The sequence below is a fragment of the Diadema setosum genome, chromosome 2 (genome assembly GCF_964275005.1).
Source record: "Diadema setosum chromosome 2, eeDiaSeto1, whole genome shotgun sequence".
In the NCBI taxonomy this organism is placed as follows: domain Eukaryota; kingdom Metazoa; phylum Echinodermata; class Echinoidea; order Diadematoida; family Diadematidae; genus Diadema; species Diadema setosum.
Genome location: NC_092686.1, coordinates 20,994,757 through 21,021,782, shown reverse-complemented (window position 1 = coordinate 21,021,782; position 27,026 = coordinate 20,994,757). Strand labels below are relative to the sequence as shown.

The 27,026-nt window shown below is 38.0% G+C and overlaps 2 protein-coding genes across 2 annotated transcripts in view; one reads left to right on the top strand and one right to left on the bottom strand.

The window, feature by feature from the left end:
- Positions 1 to 27,026, bottom strand: part of LOC140246225 (mitochondrial 10-formyltetrahydrofolate dehydrogenase-like) — a 647,794-nt gene that overhangs the window by 153,354 nt on the left and 467,414 nt on the right. The window lies entirely within an intron of this gene.
- LOC140246224 (RNA polymerase II-associated protein 3-like) lies at positions 1,485 to 25,018 on the top strand. Its single transcript, XM_072325675.1, has 10 exons — positions 1,485 to 1,643; positions 6,541 to 6,714; positions 9,518 to 9,679; positions 10,969 to 11,096; positions 11,910 to 12,031; positions 12,496 to 12,659; positions 14,784 to 15,203; positions 16,135 to 16,232; positions 17,791 to 17,885; positions 21,486 to 25,018. The coding sequence occupies exons 1-10, from the start codon at positions 1,485 to 1,487 to the stop codon at positions 21,569 to 21,571; spliced, it is 1,608 nt and encodes a 535-aa protein (XP_072181776.1). The 3' UTR covers positions 21,572 to 25,018.

Sequence of the window (27,026 nt, the reverse complement as noted above, 5' to 3'; positions counted from 1 at the left end):
TGATATAATCTGTTTTGGTGTTATATTTTCTGAACTTGTTTCTTTTCATCGTAATGTTGCAATTGCATGCCCAGATTTAATTTTCAATTGTTTTATCTATTCTTTGGATTTGCTTTTGAATTTTTGTCATTTACTTTTGATTTTAACCTCATGTAAATAGGTATATACATTGTATGCAATCCGTATCAGATAACAATATCTTATTATTTTCGTTTTTCTAACAACTCATGACATCTGAAATTTTGAATCAGCTCTCCAACTTATTCTATGTTTCAAAATATTTCTTAAAACTTTTTACAAGTTGTACTTGTTTTTTATCCATTAATTTATTATTCTTTGATTTCGATACAATCATTATATACCTCACCTTTAGTTTTCCGTAATTGACGTATCACTTGCCACGAATTTTATTTTTCTTAAATTGTCATAGATTCATCTAAGCATTTTACACAAGTCCCTAGTTACTTTACTACGTATTTTAGTCTAAATTTATCAAAGTAATTATTCTACAATAATCTGTTGGTTTTTTTTTTTCACTGCATAGATATGTTTGAGGATTTTATTTTCAAACACTCCATTTTATATCTAAACATATTCTGATTTGGTCATTGTTATATCTAATTGCCTTTAAGATTTTTCTGTTATCGGTTGTTCTTTTTTCTCTCTCCCATTTTACTGTATGTGTTTCCACCTGCATGTCTGTATAACTTGTTTTGTACGTGTCCATTAATATTGTACTCATTGTATGTGGACCCCATGGAAGGACAGCGTTGCCATATTGGCAACGCTGAATATGGGCAATCCACCCGGTTTTTTTTTTTTTTTTTTTTTTTTTTTTTTTTTTTTTTTATACGGAAATAAATACCATACCATACCACCTCTACTAGAGGAGCTAGAAACGTTTCACTTTGCCCAGAAGGTCCGGGACAAAAATGGAAAGCATACAGTTTGGCGATTTCATAATCATTATTGAAAAAAAAAAATACTGTCATTATGTTAGTGGCAGTCTTAACGGGGAAAATGCTTTGAGTTACCTTGCTTTGTTTCGGCTGGACTGTTTTTTTTTTTTTTTTTTGTCCACTCGCCCCTGGTTCCCCTAGGACCTAATACAAAGCATGAATATTCATACATACAAATCTCTAAAATCTTATCACATTTTATGACCATTTTCACCTATTGATATGTTTGTTTTTTCTTGCGGAAGATGATAGATGTATATTGATACAATACATGTAATTATAATTCTTATTCATTCTATCTCTTCGAGAGTATAGGACAACCAGTAAACAAGTTGTCTAGCAACACCGCAGAGCAGACGTGATTCAACTCTGAAGCGAAGTACAGTATGCTGCGTTGCCGATTGAAAGCTAGCTGGGCATGGGAGCGTATACGGTTGTACCACCGAAGTTCGCTGGTACGTACCGTATGTATCGACCGCGTCTCCGGTCTACTCTGTGTGACGTGAGGTGCCCTCTTCTTTCAAAATGAGCGCTGATAAATTTCTTCAGTTGCAGACAGATGTACGGCGTAATCAGCAAGATCTGCAGAGCTTTCTCAGGGACTTGAACGCATGGGAAACGAATATTAAAAAGAAGGATCAAGAGCTAAAAGAGAATGATTGTACAAGTTCGGAGAAAGAAAAGGTGATAGTTGCAATAATCGCATTATCGATTTTTCTCAAGTTATTACCGGTCAAGCGTACGTACTTTGTCAGCGAAGATGAAATCGTATGGTGTTTCTGGTCATTCGTAGTAGTCTAGCGAGTCCTCTACTAGTCTAAGCTAACCATTCGCATTGGTAGATCTAACGTTAAGGTCTTCTTCTTCTTCTACTTCTTGTCGATAGTCTGCTTCCTTCAACTTTGAAGTTCTTGCAGAACTTGGTGATAGTTTAAGTTAGACCGACCAGACGCTGTTAATACGCTACGCTACGTATAGTAAGGGTACTAGGTCTCGCGCAGGGACGTAATGATCGCGCATAGCGTAACTGCGTATTGACCGATTCGGGTTCGTTGAGGGCAGCAGACATTTTATGGCACTGGGCGCAGCCATGAGCTCAAATTGCGGTGTCTCAGCCGACCCCCCCTGCTCTCCCCCACCCCAAGGGCAACATGTTTATCGCGCACTTGTAACAAAGGTTCGCGCACTAAGCAAGCATTCGCGCACTCAGTACGAGACGCCCATTGGCTAAAACAACCATGCATCAGTTTCTCATTAAGCGCGCGTGAGAGGGGTGGGGAGTGGGAAGGGGGGGTCGGCTGAGACACCGCAGTAATGGCGCTGCCCATGCCAGAAATACACATAGCGCGTCACAGAATCGGTCAATAGCAAGCGATATTACGCGTAGGACTAAGCGCAAAATTTGCTGATACGCCCATGGAATAAACATACCTGACTTACCGCTCAACATGAGAAGGAAGCAGGTAAGAAATTTTGATTTCCAACAAATTTTCCACTAAATTTCCAATTTTTTACCTTGTAATTTACCTACCTAACCTTAAAATCTGTTCTAAGGATGTTGTAGCCTAGACGTGTCGTCTTGCTTGTCTCGTTCGTAGTCGATAGAATTCGTAATTTGTTCGATCGATCGTTTACCACGTGACGTCATCATACACAAGAACAATGTATGCTGCCAGCTACGCTGAAATACTGTTAATAAAATGTTGTTTTAAGTCAAATTTTAACACAACGATCATAATATTATAAAGGAATATTAATATTTCAGTGTATCGAAGTTGAAGTGTGATTTCAATTTGAATTTGCTTGTGAATTCTTGCGCTAACTTGTGATATATTTGTGACAGGGGAGGGCCATAATGATACTGAAGAAAAATTAGATGAGAGTGTGGCAAATGGGTGACGAAAATGAGAGGGTGACGAATGGGTAAGCACACACACAAACACACACATACACAAAATATATGTTCATATTTTACTTTTTTCCATTTTATATTACGTGTATATTATTGGTTAAAGTGATTAGAAATATTGTAAGAAAACTTTATAAATGAAAATCATTAACGATTATGAAAATATCAATGATAAAAATAATGATAATAAGAATGATAAAATGATGATGGTGGTGGAAGTGATAATAATAATAATGAAAATGATAATGATGATGATGATTTTTTTTCCATAATCTTTTATTGATTCCATATTCAATACAGTTTCATGATAAATCAAATCACATGTATCATAGAATCCACGATTCAACAAAACACGATTATCATGAAATCAAACCAAGCTGTACTTTCAGCAGAAACAGTGCATTCGTAAAGAATATACAATGCACCGAAAAAAACACAACATACACTACTTACTTTCATTAAAATCAAAAGGAGCTGTCCTCTTAGCTTGACATTGCATTCATAAGAAAAAAAAAAAGAATATTTATATTAAATGGAGCTGTACTTTCAGCATGACAGTGCTTCATAAAAAAAAAGAAAAAAAAGATGATGATTATGATGATCGATGATGGTGGTGGTGATAATAGTAATAATGATAATAATAATAATAACAATAATAATACTGCTGTTGCTTAACAGGGACAAATTTAATATCAAGTGAAAAAATATTCTACGAAAGCCGGAGCACGTTACAGCCACAGAGGGGCAGACACTTTCACGCATGAAACTACAGAGGGCAGCTGCGCGATCTTTACATACCCCGAGAAATTGAACGCATAAAAAAAAGTCCGACATACAAACGGCGACAGCGCACTACTCCGTCATCGTATCATCAGGAGATTTTGGGAGGTGATTTTTCTGCATTTTCGTGATATTCATTGAGAAATTCAGGTACGATTATGGAATAACTTCTATTATAACAGCATTTCAAATTTTCGTGCGCGATATCTAGACCCCTCAACCATACATGACGTATGTACAGCGGCGACTGGGCTGTGTAAGTTAGGTGATAGTGTGTGTCATAGCCGTGTCTAATACACAGCCAGCCCAGTCGCTGTTCGCATAGTGATATTGATAGCGTCTGGGCCACAGTCATGACAGTGTTGTACGTATGGTTGAGGGGTCCAACGACAACGTTAGATATCGTGCACGAAAATTTGTGATGCTCTTATAATAAAAATTATTCCACAATCGTACCTGAATTTCTCAATAAATATCACGAAAATGCAGAAAAATCACCTCCCAGAATCTCCTGATGATACGATATTCGATGACGGAGTAACGTTGGTGCGCTGTCGCCGTTTGTATGTCGGACTTAATTTTATGCGTTCAATTTCTCGGGGTAGGCATGTAAAGGTCGCGCAGCTGCCCTACATGTAGTTTCATGCGTGAAAGTGTCTGCCCCTCTCTGTGGCTGCAACGTGCTTCGGCTTTCGTAGAATATTATAACGATCGATCGAACAAATTACGAATTCTATCGGCTACGATCATACGAACGAGACAAGCGAGACGACACGTTTAGGCTACAACATCCTTAAAAAAGATTTTAAGCTAGGGTAGGTAAATCATAAGGTAAAAAATTTGAAATTTAGTGAAAAATTTGTTCCAAAAAATTGGAAATTTAGTGAAAAATTTGTTTAAAATCAAAATTTCTTACCTGCTTCCTTCTTATGTTTAGCGGTTGTCAGGTATGTTTATTCCATGGGCGTATCGGCAAATTTTGCGCTTAGTCCTACGCGTAATATTGCTTGCTATGCGCGATCATTAAGTCCCTGCGCGAGACCTTACTATACATAGGGGTAGGGCCTACATCTAACCCCGGCGCGGGGCGCTGTAACATAGTAACATTGGGGTCGCTGCTGCGGTTAGGGTACATCCAACCTACCGCTATGAATAAGGCTAGGTGCATGTGCCAATAATTTACAGGGTGCAATACAAGTAATTGCCTCGGAATTTGCGGAATTAGCTGTTGTTGCCTTCCGTCGTCAGCAGGAGACGAAAGGCGTTAACTGTAGAACACTAGTGAAGAGGCCGTCACAACATTGTCAGGGAGGGCATTTCAGGATCTAAACAGTTCTAACGCTTAGTTAGGAAAGAACGAGTTTTGGTAAATTTACAATAGATCTAACGTTAGATCTACAAGTTTCTGGTGGCCAATAGTAATAGTTGGATAGCCTAATGTTATGTGAGTTTTGGCATACAAATTTTTCTGTCTGGAGGAGTTTTTTATGACTTTTTTATAATTTTTTTTTTTTTTTTTTTTTTTTGGGGGGGGGGGGGAGGGGGCAGTGTAACCATTAGTAATAGACCCTAACCACACATGCGTGTGTCTTTTAATACTTAGTCTTTACCATCCACTATCCCCACAAAGATCCAGCCACACAAGTGTAGTTGTAGCCATGGCCTAGTCGCTGGATACAGCCACACGCACGCGCCTGTGTAGGCTGTACTGTAGTAGGGATTCTATTAACTGCGGCCAGCCCCAACGCGTACAGTCAAACTGTGTAACGTTACAAGGAGCGCCCCGAGGTTAGGATTCTATGTACATATCCACACATGGCCGTAGAAGCTGGATATCGCTGTGTGTGTGTGGGGAACACCCGCCGTGCCGTGTGGTTAGCCACATGAACACCACACAACCAGCTCGATCGCAAAGCGATGAAAGCTCATTTTCATACGTTCTAATGTTATTTTCTTTCAAATACAATTTTTTTTCCCCACTCCATTCTCATCATATCTGTTTGATACGCTCGGTTTGAAATCAATAGCAAAGTTACAATTGTCGCTAAATTGGGGGACTTAGGACTGACATCGCCAGTGCTTGTGGTAGGCCCTACATCGTGACTTCAGGTGCTACTGCTAGCAATTGCTCAAGCAAGTGCCGCTCTGGAAATAACCTAGTTTTCCTTCTAAATCGTTTGATTTTCTTAAAATGGTTTTAAATTAATTCTTTTCGTCTTTTCTCATTTTTTTCCAGTCTTGTCACAAACATTCATCTGTTTTAGTTGTAAGTTTTCTCTCAACACGCACAATTCCTACAGATGCACTCAGACAGGTGCATTATTGTATACGGTAAAAGTTGAAATTTTCATGTATTTTGTTCAATAAAGTAGTGCAAACAAAAAAGCACTCAAATTTGTAATACGGAACAGTTGACCTACTTAGGTAGTATGAGTGGTGGCAGAACAGTGAGCTGTTTGAACAATTCCTTCTGACACACTCAGGCTGACTGACAACTCACCAAGGTGAAATTGCTGCATTTGCCCCTAGTTGAGGAACATGAAAAGCTACAGCTTACTCTGACAATTCAACATGGAGGCTGGCTGATTTCAGCAAAATATGTGTGTATGTATATGGGGAATAACGGGTCAGTAGCAAATCTGTTACCCCATTTCTATGTGCATCTTGCAATATCCATGGCAATTTTATTTCATCATTAATGGCCAAAGTTGGATTACATTGTATAATGGCATTGTTAAGTAGCTGAAACATGTGACAACATTCTGTTACCTAAAATATCAATAAGTGTCATTTTAAGGTGCATGCCCCCTAAGCGCCTTGATCGCCAAGATGGCAATGACTTATTTCTTTATTAAAGCTTTATATGTATTATGCTTTTTGTATCTGTTGCAGAAACTGCCACCAGTACGGAATAGAAATGTCAAGAAGAAGCGCAGGAAGAAAAAGAATGCTGGACATAGTCAGGAGGAAGCTGCAAAGACAATTCAAACTAATCCTACCCAAGATCAACAGCCAGGGAAAAAGATTAGAGCCTATGATTACAGAGCTTGGGATAAATTTGATGTTGTAAGTACTTTAGGTATGATAGTCTTGATCCAAGTAGTCATAGGGAACTTACTAGATGCTACAAAACATTACTTGCTTCAATTTCTTTTAGTCCTGATGCTACAGGTATTGCATCAATTATTTGAGAAAGTTACAGGAATTCTTATTTTCAATTAGATTGTGACAGCATAACATCTGTTACAGGCTAGACTGTGACAAAATACGATGATTTGATACTCAACAGGGGGTCTAGGGCAATTACCCCCTCGGCAATTACCCAGGACCCTTCCCTTGACCCTAACCCTAATCCTAATCCTGAACCTAATCCTAACCCTAACCCACACTCTAACTCTAATCTTTATGTCGTGGATAGGTGGTTAGGGGGCTGTGATGATGTGGTGATAAACCCCAGGACTCAAATGAATGAGTGAACGCAGGATTGTAGTTCACTTGACTTTATTGGTGTCAGTAAATCAACACCCAAAAAAACCCTGCAAGAAACAGGAAAACAATCATAAGTTTGTATTCAACATCTCATTTCTTAATAAACTGATCCCTTTTTTTTTTTTTTTTTTTTTGCAAGAGCACTTCCCAAAATGTGAAAACTATATGTATATATATTTTGCTAAATCTACAAATGTAATTACTTTCAATGCAGATCAAGATAGAAGCTATGATGCAATATACAATAAATTGTCTTCAAAACTCGTGGACTCACTATCCACACAATTATCTCGAATATCCAAACTTCCCAGGATATCCACAAAACTCAATGACTCATTCATCGCCCGATACATGAACTAGTATTGTATCAATGAAACTCTAATCAACCACCATCTAAACTCGCATGTACCATCTAAACATGCACTCGAATAAACAATTTAACCATTACCCCATAGCGACTATCATAAATCATGTACATACCAATAATCACTTCCATGTATATCTGTTTAAATTTCTGCATACCAAAAGCTTTCCCCCTTTTTTGTAATAGATAAAACACCAAAAATATTCATAGTTGTATAATAAACAGTGCACATTAAACAAAAATGATGACCAATATTGCTCATAAATAATTCATGCCTACCCTAAGTCAGGTAGCAACTCGCTCTTTGGAAGTATGAACCCTCATCCTCAGACATGAGAACACCAGTACCGGAGGGCTGAACATCTCACCCATGAACACTAGATATAAATAAATTGATTCTTCAGTATACCAATGTACTCTTATAATGTTCATTTAGGAACACAAAATTCAATTCTCTTCTATCAAACTTTACATACATTTCTCAATCAAAATTATAATCATTCAACTCAGAAAATAAATCAATTATAAATTTACTTGACCATGCTTTGAATACAGTACTCATCAAAATTATGATCATTCTATACATTAAAGCATGACATTACTACAAAAACCACTGATTAATTTATAAACTGGCGCCATGTAACATCATTAAGTCATGGGCGCCGCCATCTTGAATAATCTAAACCATGGGTGCCGCCATTTTGAATAATCTAAATCATGGGCGCCGCCATTTTGAATTGACTCAAATTAAACACCCTCCACCTAAATTCATACTTTAACATACAATAATTACCATTACTGATTTCTCAATTCATATTATTTTTGTGAATAGAACAAAAATCACATCAAATCAAATTTCTCCCATTTACTTTCCAACAACCCAATTTATACTGTCATTAGTTTGACTCAAACAAATTACTTACTTACTTACTTTACTTTACTTTACTTTTCCGGAACGATGGTGTAGGACAGAGCCTGTTCATCGATCAGGTTGAGTTATCTCTTGATGCTCTCTTTCCAATCAAGCAATTACACCCGACATCTGTCAGTTTTATAACAATGTATACAATTAACTAATAACAGATTTTTATACTGTCACAAATATATCTTTCTCTTGATATCTATAACAATATAAAGGGCTTACAGTTTGTCTTGTCCAAAAGAAACTGCCAAAAACCAAAAGACATAACAGGCGGAAAACAGCCAGACTCAACCCATTGCGGCAGGTTGCTTGTCCTACGGTGCGAGAGTGCGAAGTGATGTGTGTGTCGTGCAGTGCAAGTGTCCAAATTTCCCGCGGTACATACGACCAGCACAAAGGGCGCATTCATGTGCAACTCAGATCCCTGGAAAATGACTAATATTCATCCGCCTACTCTCTATTTCTGTTTACAGCAAAATTTCCCAAAATTATAACAATTATTCCTCTCACTCCAATTTCTAAACACACCAATCCAACCTTCCATTTTCCAACTACATATACCAAATTACGTATCACAAATAAGGACTTCATTAATTCCAGACACTAATTTCTGATACATCGGTGACATGGTCATCTTGAATACCTAAAACATTCTGAATTCCAGGCTGTGATTACCAAGCACGTTCAACAAAGAGCGCTTTGTAAACAACTCCTGTTTCACAACATCTGTCTAATGAGCTGTAATAAACTCACAATAGGCTAGTAGTCTTCAATAAAGTATTTTCATCACTTTCTCAATTTCCATTTCCCGTCATTTACTCTAACCTCATCGTTTAACCGGTAGCTGTTGCTAACCAATGATGATTGCATAGCATGTCTCTGAGCATGTTTATGTTTAAAACCAGTTATGAAGGAGAGCTACATTGTTACAATGCATACAGCCACACTACAAAATACAGATGTGACTTCTTTCACACAGCTACTGTATATTCAGTGAGACATCAGTTTATATGACTTTCAGAAAGTGAATTTATGTCTTCCGGCATACTGTTGGACAATATGTCTGCATGTTACCTGTTTAAATCATATTTTAGGAGAAAGCTTGTGCAGCAGTAGATGACAGTGATGATGCTGATAAGGTCGGCAACAGGAAGGAAGTAGTGGAGGAAGATGAGTATGAGACGGACAGTGATGCTGAATGTGAGGAGATGGAGATGCAGCGTAGAATCATGGAGGCAAATGCAGAGAAAGAGAAGGTAGGTTATTGAGAGTATCAGTATTGCATGTGTATTCGCTTCGAAATTAAACATTATTGCTGTAATAATAAGTTTGTATGAGGATGGTTGAATTTAAAAAAAAAAAAAAAAGTGATTTAAACATATGTTTTCATTTGTGTTCTACTGCAAGAAATTAAAGGGTTTCCAGAAACGGGTTGAGAAGTTCTTAGTTTGATAGGTCTGGCTGTATGTTACAAGTCTCCCCCCCCCCACATAGGACACAAGATGTGGATTTCCCTTACTGTACTCCTGTTCATGTATACCAGAAACATAATGGCACTAACCTATCTGTCGGTGTGTACTTTTTGTTTACACAGTGACTCATCGTATAAAGTGATACAAATTCTAGTGTGCACACAATACTGCAATGAATATCTGCAGTGTATACAATTTTATTCATTCCATCAGATTTATTCAGTAAGTCTAGGAAAATTTTGGCAAAATGTACCAAAGACCAATTATAGCCAAAATGTTCAAAAAATATACATTACATCGTTAATGTTGGTGCATGGATGTAATATGACTGCTGCACTCCTAGATTTTCAACAAAATATATATGTATGTTCCGATAAATTGAAAGTTCAGGTTATACATTGTAGGTCAAGTGATATTATAAAATTGTGTTGTGTATGTAGTAAATCAATGGAGAGACAGATGGCAGGATTCCATGAAACTTAGGATGTGGGTGCAGTGACACATTGCAAAAGCTGATGAAAGGCTGAAGTTAAATGCTTTGGATGTCAACTTAGAATGTCATTTTTTTTTTCCCGATTGGTTGTATCAGTTTAGTGATACCAGGCAATCGGGATAATACATGTGCGGTATCATGGGCACCTTGTAGTATGGGTTATATTGGTATCCACATAGAGTAAAATATGCACCAAGTACAACTTCATACACATGTGAAGACATGTTAATTATTATCATAATGTGGTGTGATACAAGGTTACTTGTTCCAGGATTTTGTGGTTGCATGATAGTTACGGAAATCAATGACATACCGAGGTTAGTCTTTTGATGCATATAATTATGTAAACTCATCGGTGAATTTAATTACTCTGTAATATGCAGGGACAAATTTAATTTTCAGGCCAAATGTTTGTAGGCTTTAGTCCGCACACACAAGTACCTATGCATACATTCTTTATTTTCAAGAATATGCAGTTGGCTCCTCCAAACATGTTTCTAGTTGCGGGGGCTGTAATCGTCAAAACAGTTTGTTTTCAATTCAGTGGTGAAGTTGTGTAAACATTGTTCTGTTTTCTCAGGGCAATAACTTCTTCAAGAAGGGCAATTATGAGGATGCCATAGCATGCTATTCCAAGGGTCTTGAGGTGGATGGAAGCAATGCTTTGCTGTCTGCAAACAGAGCCATGGCTCTTCTTAAATTGAAAAGGTAATACTTGTAAGAATAATTCTTTATAGCCCAAATCAGTGAAGTATCCTGCTTTCTTACATTTACATCCTGATGCTAAAAATGGTTACAGTTTAATAGGCATGAGCAATTTGTTCATGTGGGACATCTACCTGCGGAAGCAGGCTTGAAAAACTTGCTCAAGCAAGTGATACTACCCTGAACTGGATCGGCAGCTTAGATATCAACTAATAAGTCTATAACCCCTCACCCACCCCGTTGTATTGCATTATACGAAAGAAGAAGAAGAAAAAGCGGTGAGTCTTTCATTCATATTGCAAAGTGCTTTGCTGTGCTGTCATTCAAATTGAATAGTAACTGTTGGAATTCGGGGCTCTGGTTGGGCAGACTGTATTACATGTTGAGTGAAGTAGTATCATGAAGGATTACTGCTTATTTTAAAGTCAGTGTTTCAAATTATCAGAAAAAAACAAGCAAATTCTTTTTCTTCTTTTTTTTTTTTTTTGTATTTTCAATTCTATCTGCAGATAGTTCAGAGAAAGCTAAAAAAAAGTATGTATATCATAATAGTTCAATGCAGGTATTGAGCCTGTTTAGTGTTAATACAAAAGGTGTAATCAGAAGACTGAGCAACATATAATTAGTTGAGGGTAAGGAGGGTGTGTCACAATTTCTGGATTGTAAATACTACAAGCATTATAAAAAAAAAAAGTGATCTTATATCATTCACATGGTTGCAGTCATGCTATGGCAGTCACATCGACCATATCATGATATATCAATGTGCCACCCATGAGAAGCTTTGTTCATCTCCAGATTTATTTTTCCCCACAGGTATGAAGAGGCAGAAAAGGACTGTGATGTAGCTATATCTCATGATTGTACTTATGTGAAGGCATATGCCAGGAGAGGATCAGCCAGAGTGGAACTTGGTAAACTGGAAGAAGCTAAGAAAGGTAAATATAGGTAGTCACAGTGGCATCTACTTCACAGTTTGGTGAATGAGTTAAAGATTTCTCTAACTTTATGTTCACTTGATTGTATTTTGCAGTTGTCACACACACACACACACACACACACACACACACACACACACAATGTAATCAATATTGTACTCATGTGATGCCTATAAATTTCATTTTGTCTTCTTTTTAGGCATCTAAATTCATAATGGATCATGTTGATTTTTATGTCTGAATGACTGGCTGGTAATAAGTAGGATCCATTCATTCACCTTCAATTACAGCAGAATTAGATGAGAAAATTAGAGGTGGTTTCATTCCTATCCACTAAATGCAAAGATTAAGCAGAAAATAAAGCAGCAAATCTGCAGGAAATGCATTGACTCTTCTCGCATGTGCTGACCGTTAGTACAAAATGTTCAGTATCCTCATTTTAGTTCCCCGTGTTTTTGATGCAGATTTTGAACAGGTCCTCAACATTGAGCCAGACAATAAGCAAGCCAAAAATGAAGTGAAGAGGATTGACAAACTTCTCAAGGAGAAGGAGGAGCAGAGACGCCAGGCCATGGAACCTACTAACATCATTCAGGCTGTGGACAAACCACCTCACTTGCGATCAAAGGTCAGGATACAACCCTCTTTACTGCAGTACGAAGGCTTATGGTAAAGATGCTGTCAAACCAGAAATTCTCACATGCTTGAAACTTTCGCAAACTTCGCGAAGAGTCAGGATTCGTGAAAGTTAAATGCTTGCAAAAGTGTTTATGGACTACCAATGGCATTTTATGAAAACTGAGTTAATACAATGCATGCATCGAAGAACCTCTTTGGCGTACATACAAAATGAATGTGCGCTTGTGTACAAAATATGCCGATCACGAACTGCATGTATATTGTCTGAAATAGGGCCGAGTTTTCCCCGAGTCCAAGTTACCCTGGATCCTCTGTGGAATAAAAGTTGGTGTACAGACTTTTTTTAATTTTTTACTTTTTATCTCAAAATACTCCATAACTACTTATCATTCTGGCAAATTGCATCAGCCAGGTAAGTTTTTTGGTAGACCCTCACAATATATTGCAAGCAAATATGAAATGGTGGAAGATGGGTTCTCAAACCCTTACCAGAACTATGTTTTACCTTTAAAGTATGGTGAACGAGAAAAAAGGATGATATTGATAAACAAGGTGATTTATACATTTCTGGAAAGCTGAAGTCTCTAGGAATATGAATGATTAACTTTCAGAAGGTAAAAACATCTCTAGAACGATGGAGAGATGGTATTTTTAGACCACCTGAGCCCGATCTGACGGCGAAATTTTGGTAACCAAAATTATGACATCACGAAATGAACGAATCAGCCCTGCACTGATGCGCAGTGCTACGCACTCCATCCACACAGTTCTTCTACCACCCCGTCTTTGCCACTGTCACTATTCATGTCATTGTCACTGTCATCACTCAATTCACTCTCGATGTCAAACTCAAAGTCTTTCTGTACAATATAAGGTAAAAATTGGACGTTTTAATGTCTCGGCCGAGAAAGCAGATGCGACTAAAGACAGGCCAGATATTGCATCCGCTCACCAAGAAATATGTGCCTAATGAGTGGTGGCCTCGATGTCCTGCTGCACTCGTAAAGGGTTTTGTTCATTCCATGACATCATATTTAGGGCTTGAAAAAGATGGCTGTTCTGGAGCAAAAATTGGTGAAGTAAATCAGTCAGTTTTAACTTGCGATTTCTCAGTGGCGCGGATATCTTTTAATAAGTCACATTAAAAATCTGTTTTAGGAGACATTTCCCTCTGCTTTGAATGAAACCTTTTTTTTATATGATTTTCTTGATTTTAATTTCTCGTTCAGCATACTTCAGAGAGTGAAACAGTAACAAAACTCAAGAGGCCAAGGGTTTGTTTCAAGATGCTTCATCGGGAGTTGAATGCAAATGATTTTTATAGGCTTGCCGCTTCAAGTTTATGCTTATGTATCAAAGAAACTTTTGTTAATAGCCCTAATATGGTAGTAATTGTAAGAGAAGCCAATGGAAGACAGAGTCATGTGAGACAGAGTCAAGATGCTAGCGAGGCTCAAGCCCCAGTGAACGGGCCTATGGAGACTTGTCTAAATTGTTTGGACTATACACCTGTGTATTTTAATTTTGCTACCAGCATCGTGTAGCAAAAATCACAACCAATCGGCAGAGCTTTGTTCAAAGGAGCTCACGCATGATACTTTGTGCAATTGTGACTAATTTGCAAATCAAGATTTCCAATAGTTGAAGTAACTGACTGAACAACTCAAGATCTGAATTCTGTTGTAAGACTGGTGTTCAGGGTAGGCTTTCTCCTGTCTCATGGATGAAAGTCACATTCGCATGGCTGTCAGTGCTAACAACAGTGTGAGGGCCTTTGAAAAAAGGTTAGTATAGAATGCTAGTACAAGGCCATCGATCAGCAACAGTAGCATGTATGGTTACTTCATGAAAGAACATATTGCTGTGGAAGATTTAGCAAGCAAGATTGGTGTACTATTACCTGATACAATGTGTGTTATCACAGAAATCACAGAAAATGTTAAGGCCTGATTTGTGCCTTTTTTCTGTATACAACTTTGATTGAGGGAAAGCTTGAGAGAATGACGTTTACAGATTTAGACTGTCCAAATAATACTTCCCATCATAAAAAGGCTCATTTAATGTAATTTACATTTGACATAACCCTCTATGTATTCCTCACTATGAATTGCAGAAGCCACTCAAGAGAATGATAATCCAGGAAGTTGGTTATGGAGTGGAAGAAGAAAATCTAAAGGAGCAGGAGAAACTAAACGATAAGTCTAACCGGAGAGACAATGTGCCAATAGGTATTGGTGATTCTAAAACAATGAACTTCAGGGCAGAACAATCAGAGTGTGTGCAATCTACACCTACCATTCAAGACGTAAGACCAGATTCAAAGCAAGCTGAAGACAAAGAAAAGACTAAACATCAGACGGGTTTGAGTGCATCTCCTAGAAGTCATGGGAGTTCTGTGTGCCAAAGAGGGAATCATCAGCCGAGATCTACCACCAAGCCTGCAATTCCAGTTGTGCCATCATCATCCTACCAGCTCCAGGCTGACTGGAAGAGACTCAAGGGACATCCAGACATACTGTCTGAATATTTCAAGGTGTGTTCAATTCAGTCCTTTTGGGGTGTCATCAAACAATTATGATTACAAGATGAGCCTGTTTAAAATGAAAGTAGGTGTAACAATAGTAAATTTAAAATGTCAAGGGTATTTTCAAAATGTTTGCTGTAATTTGATAAATCTGTTGATGTTTGCAAGCTTGAATACCAAGGTTAGTCAGAGCTTGGTCAAAGTTCAAGCTACATTGTGAATCAATCATCAGTGTAAATCTATGCTTTTCCTTTTGGCGTCAGTATGCTTGTGTCCTCAGTGAAGTTGCCATAATTGTATCTTAAAGTACATGCAATGCAGAACACTTACTTAGGATACATTGGTGTTACGCCGCTGTGGTTTTATTAAAAATTATTTAAAATTATTCAAATTGGTATGGAGGCGTATCATCAAAGAATCTAGCTGCCTAAAACTTTTAATGGCAGCACCCTTGCATGTTACATAATCATACACGAAAGGTTGACTCTTGAGATTCTGCCCATGTGCACTCTACTTGCCAAGTTTTATTTTGGCAATGGATATTTCTAGTTTGATATACTTGTCTTGTGGAAAAAAAAAACAACACAAAACAAAACTGTTGTGTACAGAGACAAAAATATTGACCCATACACACCAACACTCCTGTGAAAAGTTTGAGAACTGTCTTGTCTCAATGTGACGTAATGATGTCATATCTGTTATCACATTATATTCACTCAAGAGTATGCCTCCAATTGGATGTACTTGTAATCATGCTCGTCCTTTTACACTTGAACATATAACTGGAACTCCTTTAATTTTTGGAGGCAGTGGCCATTCGTAATGTCAATGAGTGTAGTTTACACTAACCGTTTCCAAGTTGCAAATGTCTCTTTCCTTATAGGAACACGTAATATCAGTTCAATTTACACAGCATACACTTCTTTGTTTTTATTTTCAGAAAATCCCACCAACCAGTTTTGTGAAGCTGTTTCAGAATTCCCTTGATACAGCAATGCTCACCCAGATACTAACTCTTCTCCAGGAATCTTACATTCCGTAAGTTCTCCTTGTGTATCCATCAATCTAATGCATGGAAAACCTAGCACTTAAGTAGTAGTACCCCCTGTATGTTATAATCATAGTCCTTCGCACTAAATTTTTTCCACTATGTGTAATTTCCTAGAAATTTGCTTTTTTGCTTAGATCTTTATAAACGCGACTTTTGTACTCTGGTTTTACAAAAAGTCCCTACCGTGGTAACCCCGCTCGGTCGCTTTGCTCCCTTGCCGAGGATTTCACACCATCACATAATGTGCCCCCGTCGAAATTTTGTCCCCCCAAAAAAAACAAAAACGAAAGTGTTCCGGGGTGCTTATCTTTAAGTATGACTGCATTGTTCACATTTTGCACCTCACTGAGTATTTCAGACTTCCTATGTCAAAGTGACAAGTAGCCAGTGCAGATGATGAGGAAGGAGACTAGGTATAAGGGTTATGGAATACTGTGAAGTGTGTGGAGGTCTTGTTAAATCCCACAAAGTGACTGTGTGGTTTGGGTTTATGTACAGCTGCAATGAGTGTGATTTGTCAGTGCATATACCACACAGAAGTGCCTCATACATGTTTCAAGGTTACATGTTACTTACCTATTGTGGGAAATCAAGAATGGTTTGTCTTGCTATTATTTGAAATATAAAAGATTCCTTTTCAAGGTTGCTTTATTTATGAACTTTGACAAATAAGTGACATGTAGACTTTTTCAAGAAAAAAATGTGAAGTGAGAACCAAATTGTGATTTTTTTTTCAAATAAACATAGTTACTGGAAAATAGGGCAGTAGAATTTAATAGACTCTGGTACTGAAAAAAATGGCCAGTAGACCATGTCAGAGAAAGAACTTAGCTCTTTGCTGATAAGGTCAGAGTAAAAAATGCAGGTCAAATCTGAGATCAGTATTCACAAGATACCCTGTTAAATTCAGAAACTTTTGGAAAATAATAGCTACATAAAAGGAGTTTCTTAACCCATTGAAAACTAGTCCCGAGTAGGTGTCCATAGGAAATAAGTGCTATACCAAAATGAGCTCGCCCTCGAGGGTTAACATTAAATATTTCAGGCTTGCAGACTCAAAGGTCAGATGTCAATGTTACTGTGAAGTACTGGTAGAACTTCACTCCTTAAATGTAAAGAATTGTGCACTGATGGATTGGGCAGTGAGGATGTCAAAAGAGACAGGGGAAACATGCAGTTGCCACTTTCAAGTAGTTTGTTTAGCCGTTGCCTGTTGTGCTCTCAACAAAGATGTATTCAGCAGTTATGGCATTGTGGTGAAGTTCCTGCCTGGACAGTGAAATCAGGCCTCTTCATGTATTTTCCAGAGTGCAGAATATCAGCTGATGAGAACACAACACAATAGCACAGATCTGTAGTGGTAATGTGCCACCTGTTTATGCCAGTACAGTTTGATACAAAATAAAGGTAGGCGAGATAAGAGAGGTCGGACTATATTACCTGAAGGGCAGTGTAATACAAGTGTTTGTCACTTTTTAAGTATGCATACTTTATAGAAACAACCTTATCAGATATATATTGCGATTTTGACCGTCTTTCTTTCAGGTCCAAGCTACCTGTCATTGAAACTCTGGAGGAACTGTCAAGAGTAAAAAGATTTGATATGAACATCATGTTCATGTCTTCCAAGGAAAAGCAAGGTGAGTTCAAACCTGAAAGTAGAGGGGACCCCTGTTGTTATGAACACTGGTACAATGACTTTTCAGAATTGTAAGCATTTTATGTAATGTGCATAGTGTAGAAATCCATGACAAAATATTTTTGAGTATTTTTCATTTGTTATTTTCCCTATCCCCATAATGGAAGTTTGATATTATCATTTTTATGCCTCTGCCACAAAGTGTCGCCGGAGGCATTATGTTTTCGGGTTGTCCGTCCTTCCGTCCGTCCGTCCGTCCGTAATGAATTTTGTGGACAGCGTAGCTAAAAAAACATTTAAGGTATCCTAATGAGACTTGGTATGTATATGCATGAGTGGGCGAAGTTGTGCCTATCAACTTTTGGGGGCACATGCTCAAGGTCAAAGGTCAAAAGGTCAAGGTCAAATGCTCAAAACTTCACTATTTTTCCCATATCTATGCAATGCCTGGAGGTTTTTTTCTGGAAACTTGGTGTATACATGTAATACCAAATAAAGATTCTCCAGAGAGAGTTTCAAGTCATGAGGTCAAAGGTCAGAGGTCAAGTGAAAATGTTAAAATTTCACTTTTTTATGCCTCCGCCATGAAGGGGTGCCAGAGGCATTATGTTTTTGGGTTGTCCGTCCGTCCGTACGTACGTCCGTCCGCATTCATTTACGCAATAACTTGAGTAATATTGACTGGAATTTTACCAAACTTGGTCCATGTATAAAGTATGATGGGGCAATTACTTGATTAGATTTTGGGTGAAATCGGCCTGAGGCCAAAGGTCAAAGGTCAAGGTCAAATCATGAAATTGTATCCGTTTACGCGATAGCTCAAGACTGGATCAAGCAAATTTCACCAAACTTTGTCGGAGGATGATGTATGATAGGACAATTACTTGATTGGTTTTTTAGTGAAATCGGACAGAGGTCAAAGGTCAAAGATCAAGAACAAATCCTAAAATTTATCTGTTTACGTGATAACTCAAAACTGGATGAAGCAGCTTTCACCAAACTTGGTCCAAGGATGATGTATGATGGGTCAATTAGTTGAGTAGATTGTAGTGACATTGGTATGAGGGCAAAGGTCAAAAGGTCAAGGTCAAATGCTAAAAATGTTATTTCCCCTATATCTATGCAATGCCCAAATTTATTTTCTTGAAACTTAGAGTAAACGTGTACTCCTGCGTAAAGATTCTCCAGAGAGAGTTTCATGTCATAAGGTCAAAGGTCAAAAGGTCAAAGGTTAGGTGAAAATGTTATAATCACTTTTCTCGCTAATGGTTCAATGTATCTTCATGGAACTTGGTACATACGCATGTACTGACTGGCAGGGATTATCTAGGGAATTTAGGGGTCATGGGTCAATAGTCAGGGGGTCAAAGGTCAAGATCAACTCCTCAAAATTTTACTATTTCCCTCATATACTAGTATATGCAATGCTTGCATTATTAGTTTTAAAACTTAATATATGCATGTATTACCTAATGGAGATTCTGTGGGAAATTTCCAGCCAGAAGGTCAAAGGTTAAGGGTCAAAGGCCAGGTTTAAATGCAAAAAAAAAAAAAAAAAACTATTTTGTACTGTAATTACACTGTTTCTTTCATACCTTGAAAATTACTCAATGCATACACTTATAAAAGGGCTGGTCAGAAGTCAAGTAAAAATCCTCAATTCCCCAATATACGTGTACCTGCACTCTTAGACAATTATAGCAAACCCAGTTCAAGGAAAGTGAAAATTCAAGATATTTCTGACAAACCTGTCATTTCAATATTTTGCCAGTTATGTGAAACTGTCATCACACATTGTGAAGACATTGTACTATACACCTGTTGGGAGAATCATGCATTATGGCAGAGGCATCAGTCACCATAGCAACATTTCTAGTTTGAAGTGCTGTGGTACATGTTTATTCATAAGAGCACTGTAAGAGTCCCTATATTGTATTGTATTGCATTGCATTGCAAGTACTAAAGGCCCTTATTGGAAAAACTGACATTTCCGTCACTTTCTTTGTTCTTTGTGAGGAGGTTGAAAGGATTAGGGGGGGGGGGGGATTTCCCAGTATTTGCTACAAGGACTCACAACAAGACACACATCTCAACCCATGTAGACACATCCGCACAATGTGGCACACGCCACACTCACAAGAGAAGCAGAGAATTAACACTCGCTGTACAGTGCTGTGTGAGGGCTAAAGTTTTTTTCTTCAGTAGCATGCAGCACAGCATACTATCTGCCAGTTTGTGCATGTGGTTGTAGGAGAGGGTGTGACTGATCCTTTAATTATGATTAGCAGATGTTTCCATTCCTGTTTGGATTAAAGGAATCCACTGAGAGCATGTCATTAGAAGCAGGAAAAACTTCCCGCGCCACAAACTGCTTTACTAATTGACCCACAACTAAAATAAATTTACATAATCAAAAGTCTTGGTGTTAAAATGGGATTCTGCAAAATTAATACAAATGTGTACAAAATTAGTATTCAATATACTCTGCTTCAGGACATGAGAATTTTATCATGTGCAATGTGTGGCAACAGTCTGGAGATCTACATGTGGGCATCATTTAGCACACTATGGGAAATTTCATTATAAGAAAAATCTTGTAATTCCAAGGATCTACTATTAATATATTCTCTTTCAAGATCTGTAGCAATATGGGCAACTTGAATTATTTGAATCACCAGTTGATTATAATTACGTTTAATCTTTTTTTAGTGATGAATTAAAAAAGGACAGATTGCATAATATGTCCTCAGTGTAACCCTTGCTTTTTTGTTCCTTTAGGAAATAGGGTAGGTTTGACATTGTTTCAGAGAAAAGAGGGTAGTCATTTACTGTGCATTGCAGGAACATACAAGCTGAATTTGATTTGATCATGGAGCAAGATTGTTATTGAAAATTCTAGACCATATCTGCAAATAACATATGATGGCAAATTTCACATCCATGTATCTCCACTAGCATCAGTGTGGCATTGTCAGTTGGGTGTCACATTCCTCCCCGTTCTAGTTTTATAAACAAAGAGTTAGTATTTATCTGCCTGTACAGGCTGATATAGGAAAATTATGTGTTATTGGAAATGAGTAACACAACATGTAAGACCAAAACAAACATTATATAGATGATGACTGGCGGGGGAGTCATCATCAAAACAAACATTATATAGATGATGACTGGCGGGGGAGGGAACATACCGAATGTTCCACCCGAAGGGTTTGAAATGCTATTGAGGGACTTATAGCCTCCCGAAATAGTATTTCAAACCCTGAGGGTGGAGCGTTTGGTACATGTACCCAACAACAAAAGTCATCATCTGTTATATTATATGGGTTAGTCAAATACCAAACCATGTTCACAATGTCAACCACCAGCACAACGCACTCGATCACTTGCGCAGAGCCAAATTCTCTGTGCGCGGATCTTTCAAATCACATTTTTGTATGCATTACAATAATCGGTCATCTGCTTTTTCACATTGTATGGAATAGGCAAAGTTATCTTATCGATTGCGTGAAAAATATGATTGACAAACAAATGATCACAATGTATATAGCATTGCTTATAGAAGTTTTTTTTTTTTTCTGTCTTGCTCTCTTCATTCTTCTAGTTGTGAGGAATCTGTTTTCTCATCTGGCAGCAGAGGATGTAGACCAAGAAGCCTGTCAACACCTTGCAGCAAAGTATGGCTTATGACACATGTAGCTGAGTGACCATTAGGAGCTCTGATGGACATCAATGTGGGAATCTACAATGTCTTTCAACAATGGAGTCTGCTGTGATTTGCTGGACAGGCTTATACATTGTCAAATATCAACAAAATTATGAATCCCTTTAGAACTGAAATGAAATCTAAAATTACTATTACAAACTTGGGTGTATTGAGAACTTGTCTAATTTTGCAAGAAAGGCTGCTGCACCTGCTTCAAGTACTGTAAGCACAAACATTTTTGTAGTACATTAATTTTTACATATTCTATGCTACTTTTGGCTAGCGCAAATTCTAAAACCCACAAAAATATCTTTACAATTTTCTGTGCACATTTTGAGTGGGTTGACAATTGCACAGTGTGAAATTAAGAACCTGTGAATATGTTTTGGAGCCACTCAGCTTGAAAAATCGATTGCATGAATATTACAACATTTAAAGTTTGCAATTTTCAACATGTTATGAGTTACTCATAGTGAGTGTTTTGCAAAGCACTATTGTCACAGACTCAGATGACAAACCCTAGGAAAATGTGATTCATGAGGAAGGGACACCTTTGTCACCTGTCATGTCACATGTGTTTCATATTTATGCAGGTAACCTTTATGGGTTATTGCTATTAAAACAGTTGACATGCTTCCTTGCAAATCGCCTGACATCAAATTCATGTTGGCTGTGAAACTGTGTATCTTGTATCTTATCAATGTTGCAGAGACTTCTTTGGTACTACATACTACAATATTAATAAAATGTTACCTAATTCCTCTGTGCATGCAAGTGAAAGCAATAAGTCAATGGCCCAGACAAGTCATTATAGCATGTGTGCTTACTGCCAGAACCCAATTTAAGAGTGACAGTAGTGGCCATGAAATCTGTTATTTCCATTTTGTGCTAATATTTGTTCATACTCAATATGGTTAGATCCTGAAAATACGTGTTTCCCTGATATTATGTACTGATAGAGCCAGTCAATATGTGACATGGTGTGCAGTGTTAAAAGAAGCTTCAATCAAAAAAAAAAAATAAATAAATAAAAATGCATGTTGTTCTAACATAATTTGCCAAAGTATCTCAACGAACAAAATAGTGCTGGGAATCTTTTCAAGCTTACAGTTATATGTATGGTTCTTTGGAATTAGATATTTTTTAATTGAACTTTGTTGAGATACTTGAATGGTGCATGTTACCATTTGACACTAGTTATGCTTGCCTGTCCCTTGACTATCCAGGTATACATACCTGTGATTTTAAGACTTACGTTGAACTCCCTATAGTTTGATTGATGACATGATGAAACAAAACAAGGTAAACTGATTCAGACATACGGACAGGGTAACTTATACATGACAATAAGTGCTTGTTATAGCATGTAGCAATATATGTACTCATAAAGCTGACACTTGTTTGTCTTGTCTTGCTAGGGATGATTCCTTTAGTTAATTCAGTGACAAATCCATCATAGAGCCATTCAAAATTTGTTTGATGAAAATCAGTTTTGAAATGGCTGAGATGTCCAAAAACAAAGTTAAACAAAGTGATCCTAATCAAAGGTGGACCCTGCCTTTTATTACACCTCTTTGTTTTTTAATATCTCAGCCATTTCAAAACCAATTTTCATCAAATAAACTTTAGATTCGTCTTTGAATTGTATGCTTTTTTATATTTCATGACAGATTCCTCATGATCTCACAAAAAAGTTTGAAACTTGAAGCCCTATCTCAACCAAAACTATACCATCCCTCTTAAGCCTGTCGCTGTATTTGAGCATATCTCTCTAATCGGGCCAAATCACTTAATATCTGGATGCCCGCCGGTCCCGACGTGGTCAGTTGATAGAGGTCGAACTCTGTTGGGATTTACAAAGTAAAAACAAAACAAACGAGGAAACCAGCTTCCTGGTATATTACTTGACCTATGCCCCCCCCCCCCCAGTCCTGAATAAACACACACTTACACATTGCATGTAGAGTACCCTTGTGTGTACACACACATATGAACATGTGACATTCAATATGCACAAAGGATCTGTTTACCAGGTACTGTGTTTTGATTGAGGGATTTGTGTAAAATCGTGTTCTTGATATTTAGTGTCCTGAGCTGTGTTATGTTATATTTTTCAAGAAAATAAAGAAATTGTGACCCTTCATGTAGAAACAGTATTGGATAGGTGATATTCCATGTTGCATGTAGTAAGTCATGAATGATGACTCGAGGAAAATTCAGCTTGCTGCATTAATCTTTCTGAATACTTGCTCGATTTCACTCAAATCCTCATAAATATGTTTCTTTTGAATGCTGCCCATATTTTGTATATGGTAATTATTTTTCTGGCTATCTGAAGATGTGTAGCGGTAAACTCCCCCGTATGGCTGTCTATAGTCTCATTTTCTCCTCTTTCTATAGTCTTGATAGTGATGCTGATACATTGCTACTTCCATTGCCAATCAGCTGTCACATTCTTCCAAATGAAAAGTCTTTTGTGTGACCTTAGAATACATCACATGGCAGATGTGGCCATTTCAGTGTGGACTAGCACCATGGCTGAATAAACGTACAGAATCTCTGTCAACAAATTGTAATTATGCATGCATAAATTTTATATAACTGTTTGTGGTACTGTAATACGAGGAATGTTTGCGTACATTTTAATTTCGCGAATTTCGCGAGAGCTGAGTTTCACGAAATTAAAATGCACGCTAAAGATCTTGTCTACACTATATGCACTGAATGTTAGAAGCAACATGCAAAAATTTCATGCTGCGAATAAGGCTGCCAGCTCCCATTTGCAAAAATTTTATGCCGTGAAAATATTGTTTTACAGTATACCTCGACGTGTCAAAAATTTCTACATTTTATCGTTCATTGGATTGCAGATTGGTGCATGTGTACATGTGTTACTGCACAACTACCAAGATCAACCTCTGAATGTGTTGTGAAATGCAACTAAGAATTGTGTGAAGCTGGATCATTGTCATAGTACAGTTGAACCTCTCGTATCCGGACAAGTCGGGACCGGGGCTCATCCGGATAAGGGATTTGGCCAGATACGGGAGACTCAATGCTTTATACATGTACATACATACACATGTACTGATGTAGCCCATTGTAGTACCACATGTAGTATTAAGTAGTAGTAATGTGTATACTGCAACCTTTTCATCGTTACACTCAGTAACAGACCCCAAAATAGAGGTGTATGTTAATGTTGGAAGTAATATGTAATTCATGTGTGTTTGTGTAGGAGTTCTCAAGGAGTTGGGAATCCCCCTTTCCTCCCGTAATTATTAAAAAAAAAAAAAAAAAAAAATGACGGCGAGATTGCGTCCGTATAACAGAGAGATCCGGATAAAGGGAGGCCGGATAAGAGAGGTTCAACTGTATGTGAAATTGCAGTTATTTGACGTTATGAATACAACTTACCATAAAACCTGAAACTTGCACTATGTTTAGTCATTCTGTTATCCTGCAAAATAATTACTGTATGGTGTCTATCTGCACTGTGGCATGTATGTTTCTAAATTTAGTGAGATATCATCAGTGAGATTTTTGATGCAGTGTACTGAAGTCTGTCATAATATTTCACTGCCCATGCTCTGTTGACACAGACAGACAGACAGAGAGACACACACACCACAAACACACACACACACAAGAATTCCAGTTAGGTTACTGGTAGAATGGAAAGGTTGAACAGATTCAGGAATGCTCTGAATATAATCTATGAGCAGTTGCTCTAACTGAATCCCTTATTTGTGTGGTTTACTGCAGAGTAGAAGCGGGATGTAGACACATGTTACTTTTGGAGGGCTTTCTTATATATCTTACAGTGTGGGTCCAGCTGACCTTCATCAATGTACATGATGAAGCCCTGTGAACATGTGATGTTTTCTCAATGCACAGAAAAATTAGATAAGCTGCATTAACTTGCAAAATGGTGGTCAAATATAAGTTTGCATTTGCTCCTAAAACCTCTACCGTTCCATGAAAGCTAGACTAACTAGAAAAACACTCTGAGAGTGCAGACCTCCGCCAGGTAGCTCATTTCCACCCATGCAAACATGCTGAAAAATCGCCAAATTTCACGATGATGGCTTAAAAAAAAAAAAAAAAAAAAAATCTTCCTCCTGCATGGCTTCTCGAGCAGAGGACACGCTTTGGTATGCTTATGCAAACCTCATAATAGGTGCAACTTGAGCTCCAAAGTTTATTGACCCTATTTGCCCCCCCCCCCCCCCCCCAAAAAAAAAAAATAAAATAAAAATTTAAAGATTCATGGATCACTACCAAAATTTAATTATCTGTTTCTTGTGTCATTATTGACTTTTCCTGTAAGATTCATCTATATCCATTCTTAACTTTTCTTTAGCTATTTTGCACACAGACGAAAAACATAAAAACATTAACCACCCCCCCCCCCCGCCCTTTGACAGAGGTAATTTTAAGATTACTACATTTGAATTGTTTCCAGCATATTGTATAGACCTAACTCTTTCATTCTTGATTTTATTAGCAGGGATTAAACATGCAGGCTAAGTGGAAAGACTGAGCAGGTGAATTGGCTGTAGGTAATATGAAAGCAATTGATGTTGAAAGCAAAGAGATACTAGTATGATACAGATGGACACCACTTTACATAGACCTACACGTTTACTCAGTACTTCCGCGCTTGCGTGGGTAGGTACAGTCGGTAGCAGTCTGCTCACGTACCGGCAGAAGTTCACTCGTCCAGACTAGCTACCAAAGAGGTTCTATAAAGAGCTACCTACTACTATAGTATGACCGACCGTTCGATCGTACGTCGGACTTGTTCCATTCCGTAATTGTTCGTTTTTGTCATCGTTGGTCTTTGTGTGTATGCATACGTTTCATGAAGCGGTAACGGTGTTAGATCATGCTACATTGCTACCGATCGTGACCAACGTGGTGATTTTCACTTCAGATTTCGGGCAAAATCGGGAAGTGCGCATTGTGAACAGAAAACTCTTAGAGTGATAAGGTAAGACATTCTAATCGAAGAATCGCCGTCTCGGCGCGGTGTTGCCATGTTGTCATGTTGCCTGATCCCACTCATTGATTATCGTGTTGGTCTCCGCGTAGCTCACCGGGCCGTGTAATTGATGATGTGAGTGTCGTAACCGCACCATCCAGCGATCTAGCGACCCCAATTACTGTACTTAATTCTAGATCTAGAGTCTACTAGTTACAGCGCCCCGCGCCGGGGTTATGAGTGTTGTACGTTGTGGACTTTCGTATCCACGCCTGAAGGAATGGGCGATATAAATTTACCACACTCATGGTGCCTTTGTGGTTTGTAGTGTAAAAAGAGAGATGAGAGTAATTTAACCCATCTTTCATACATCTACCTAACCGCAGCAGCGACCCCATACGGACAAATACGTACCACAGCGCCCCGCGACGGGGTTAACATCTACCATGTCTACG

Coding starts and splice junctions, on each gene's coding strand:
- LOC140246224 (XM_072325675.1), top strand. CDS start 1,485: ATGAGCGCTGATAAATTTCTTCAGTTGCAGACAGATGTACGGCGTAAT. Junction 6,715..9,517: donor CTTGGGATAAATTTGATGTT/GTAAGTACTTTA, acceptor ATCATATTTTAG/GAGAAAGCTTGTGCAGCAGT. Junction 11,097..11,909: donor GCTCTTCTTAAATTGAAAAG/GTAATACTTGTA, acceptor TTTTCCCCACAG/GTATGAAGAGGCAGAAAAGG.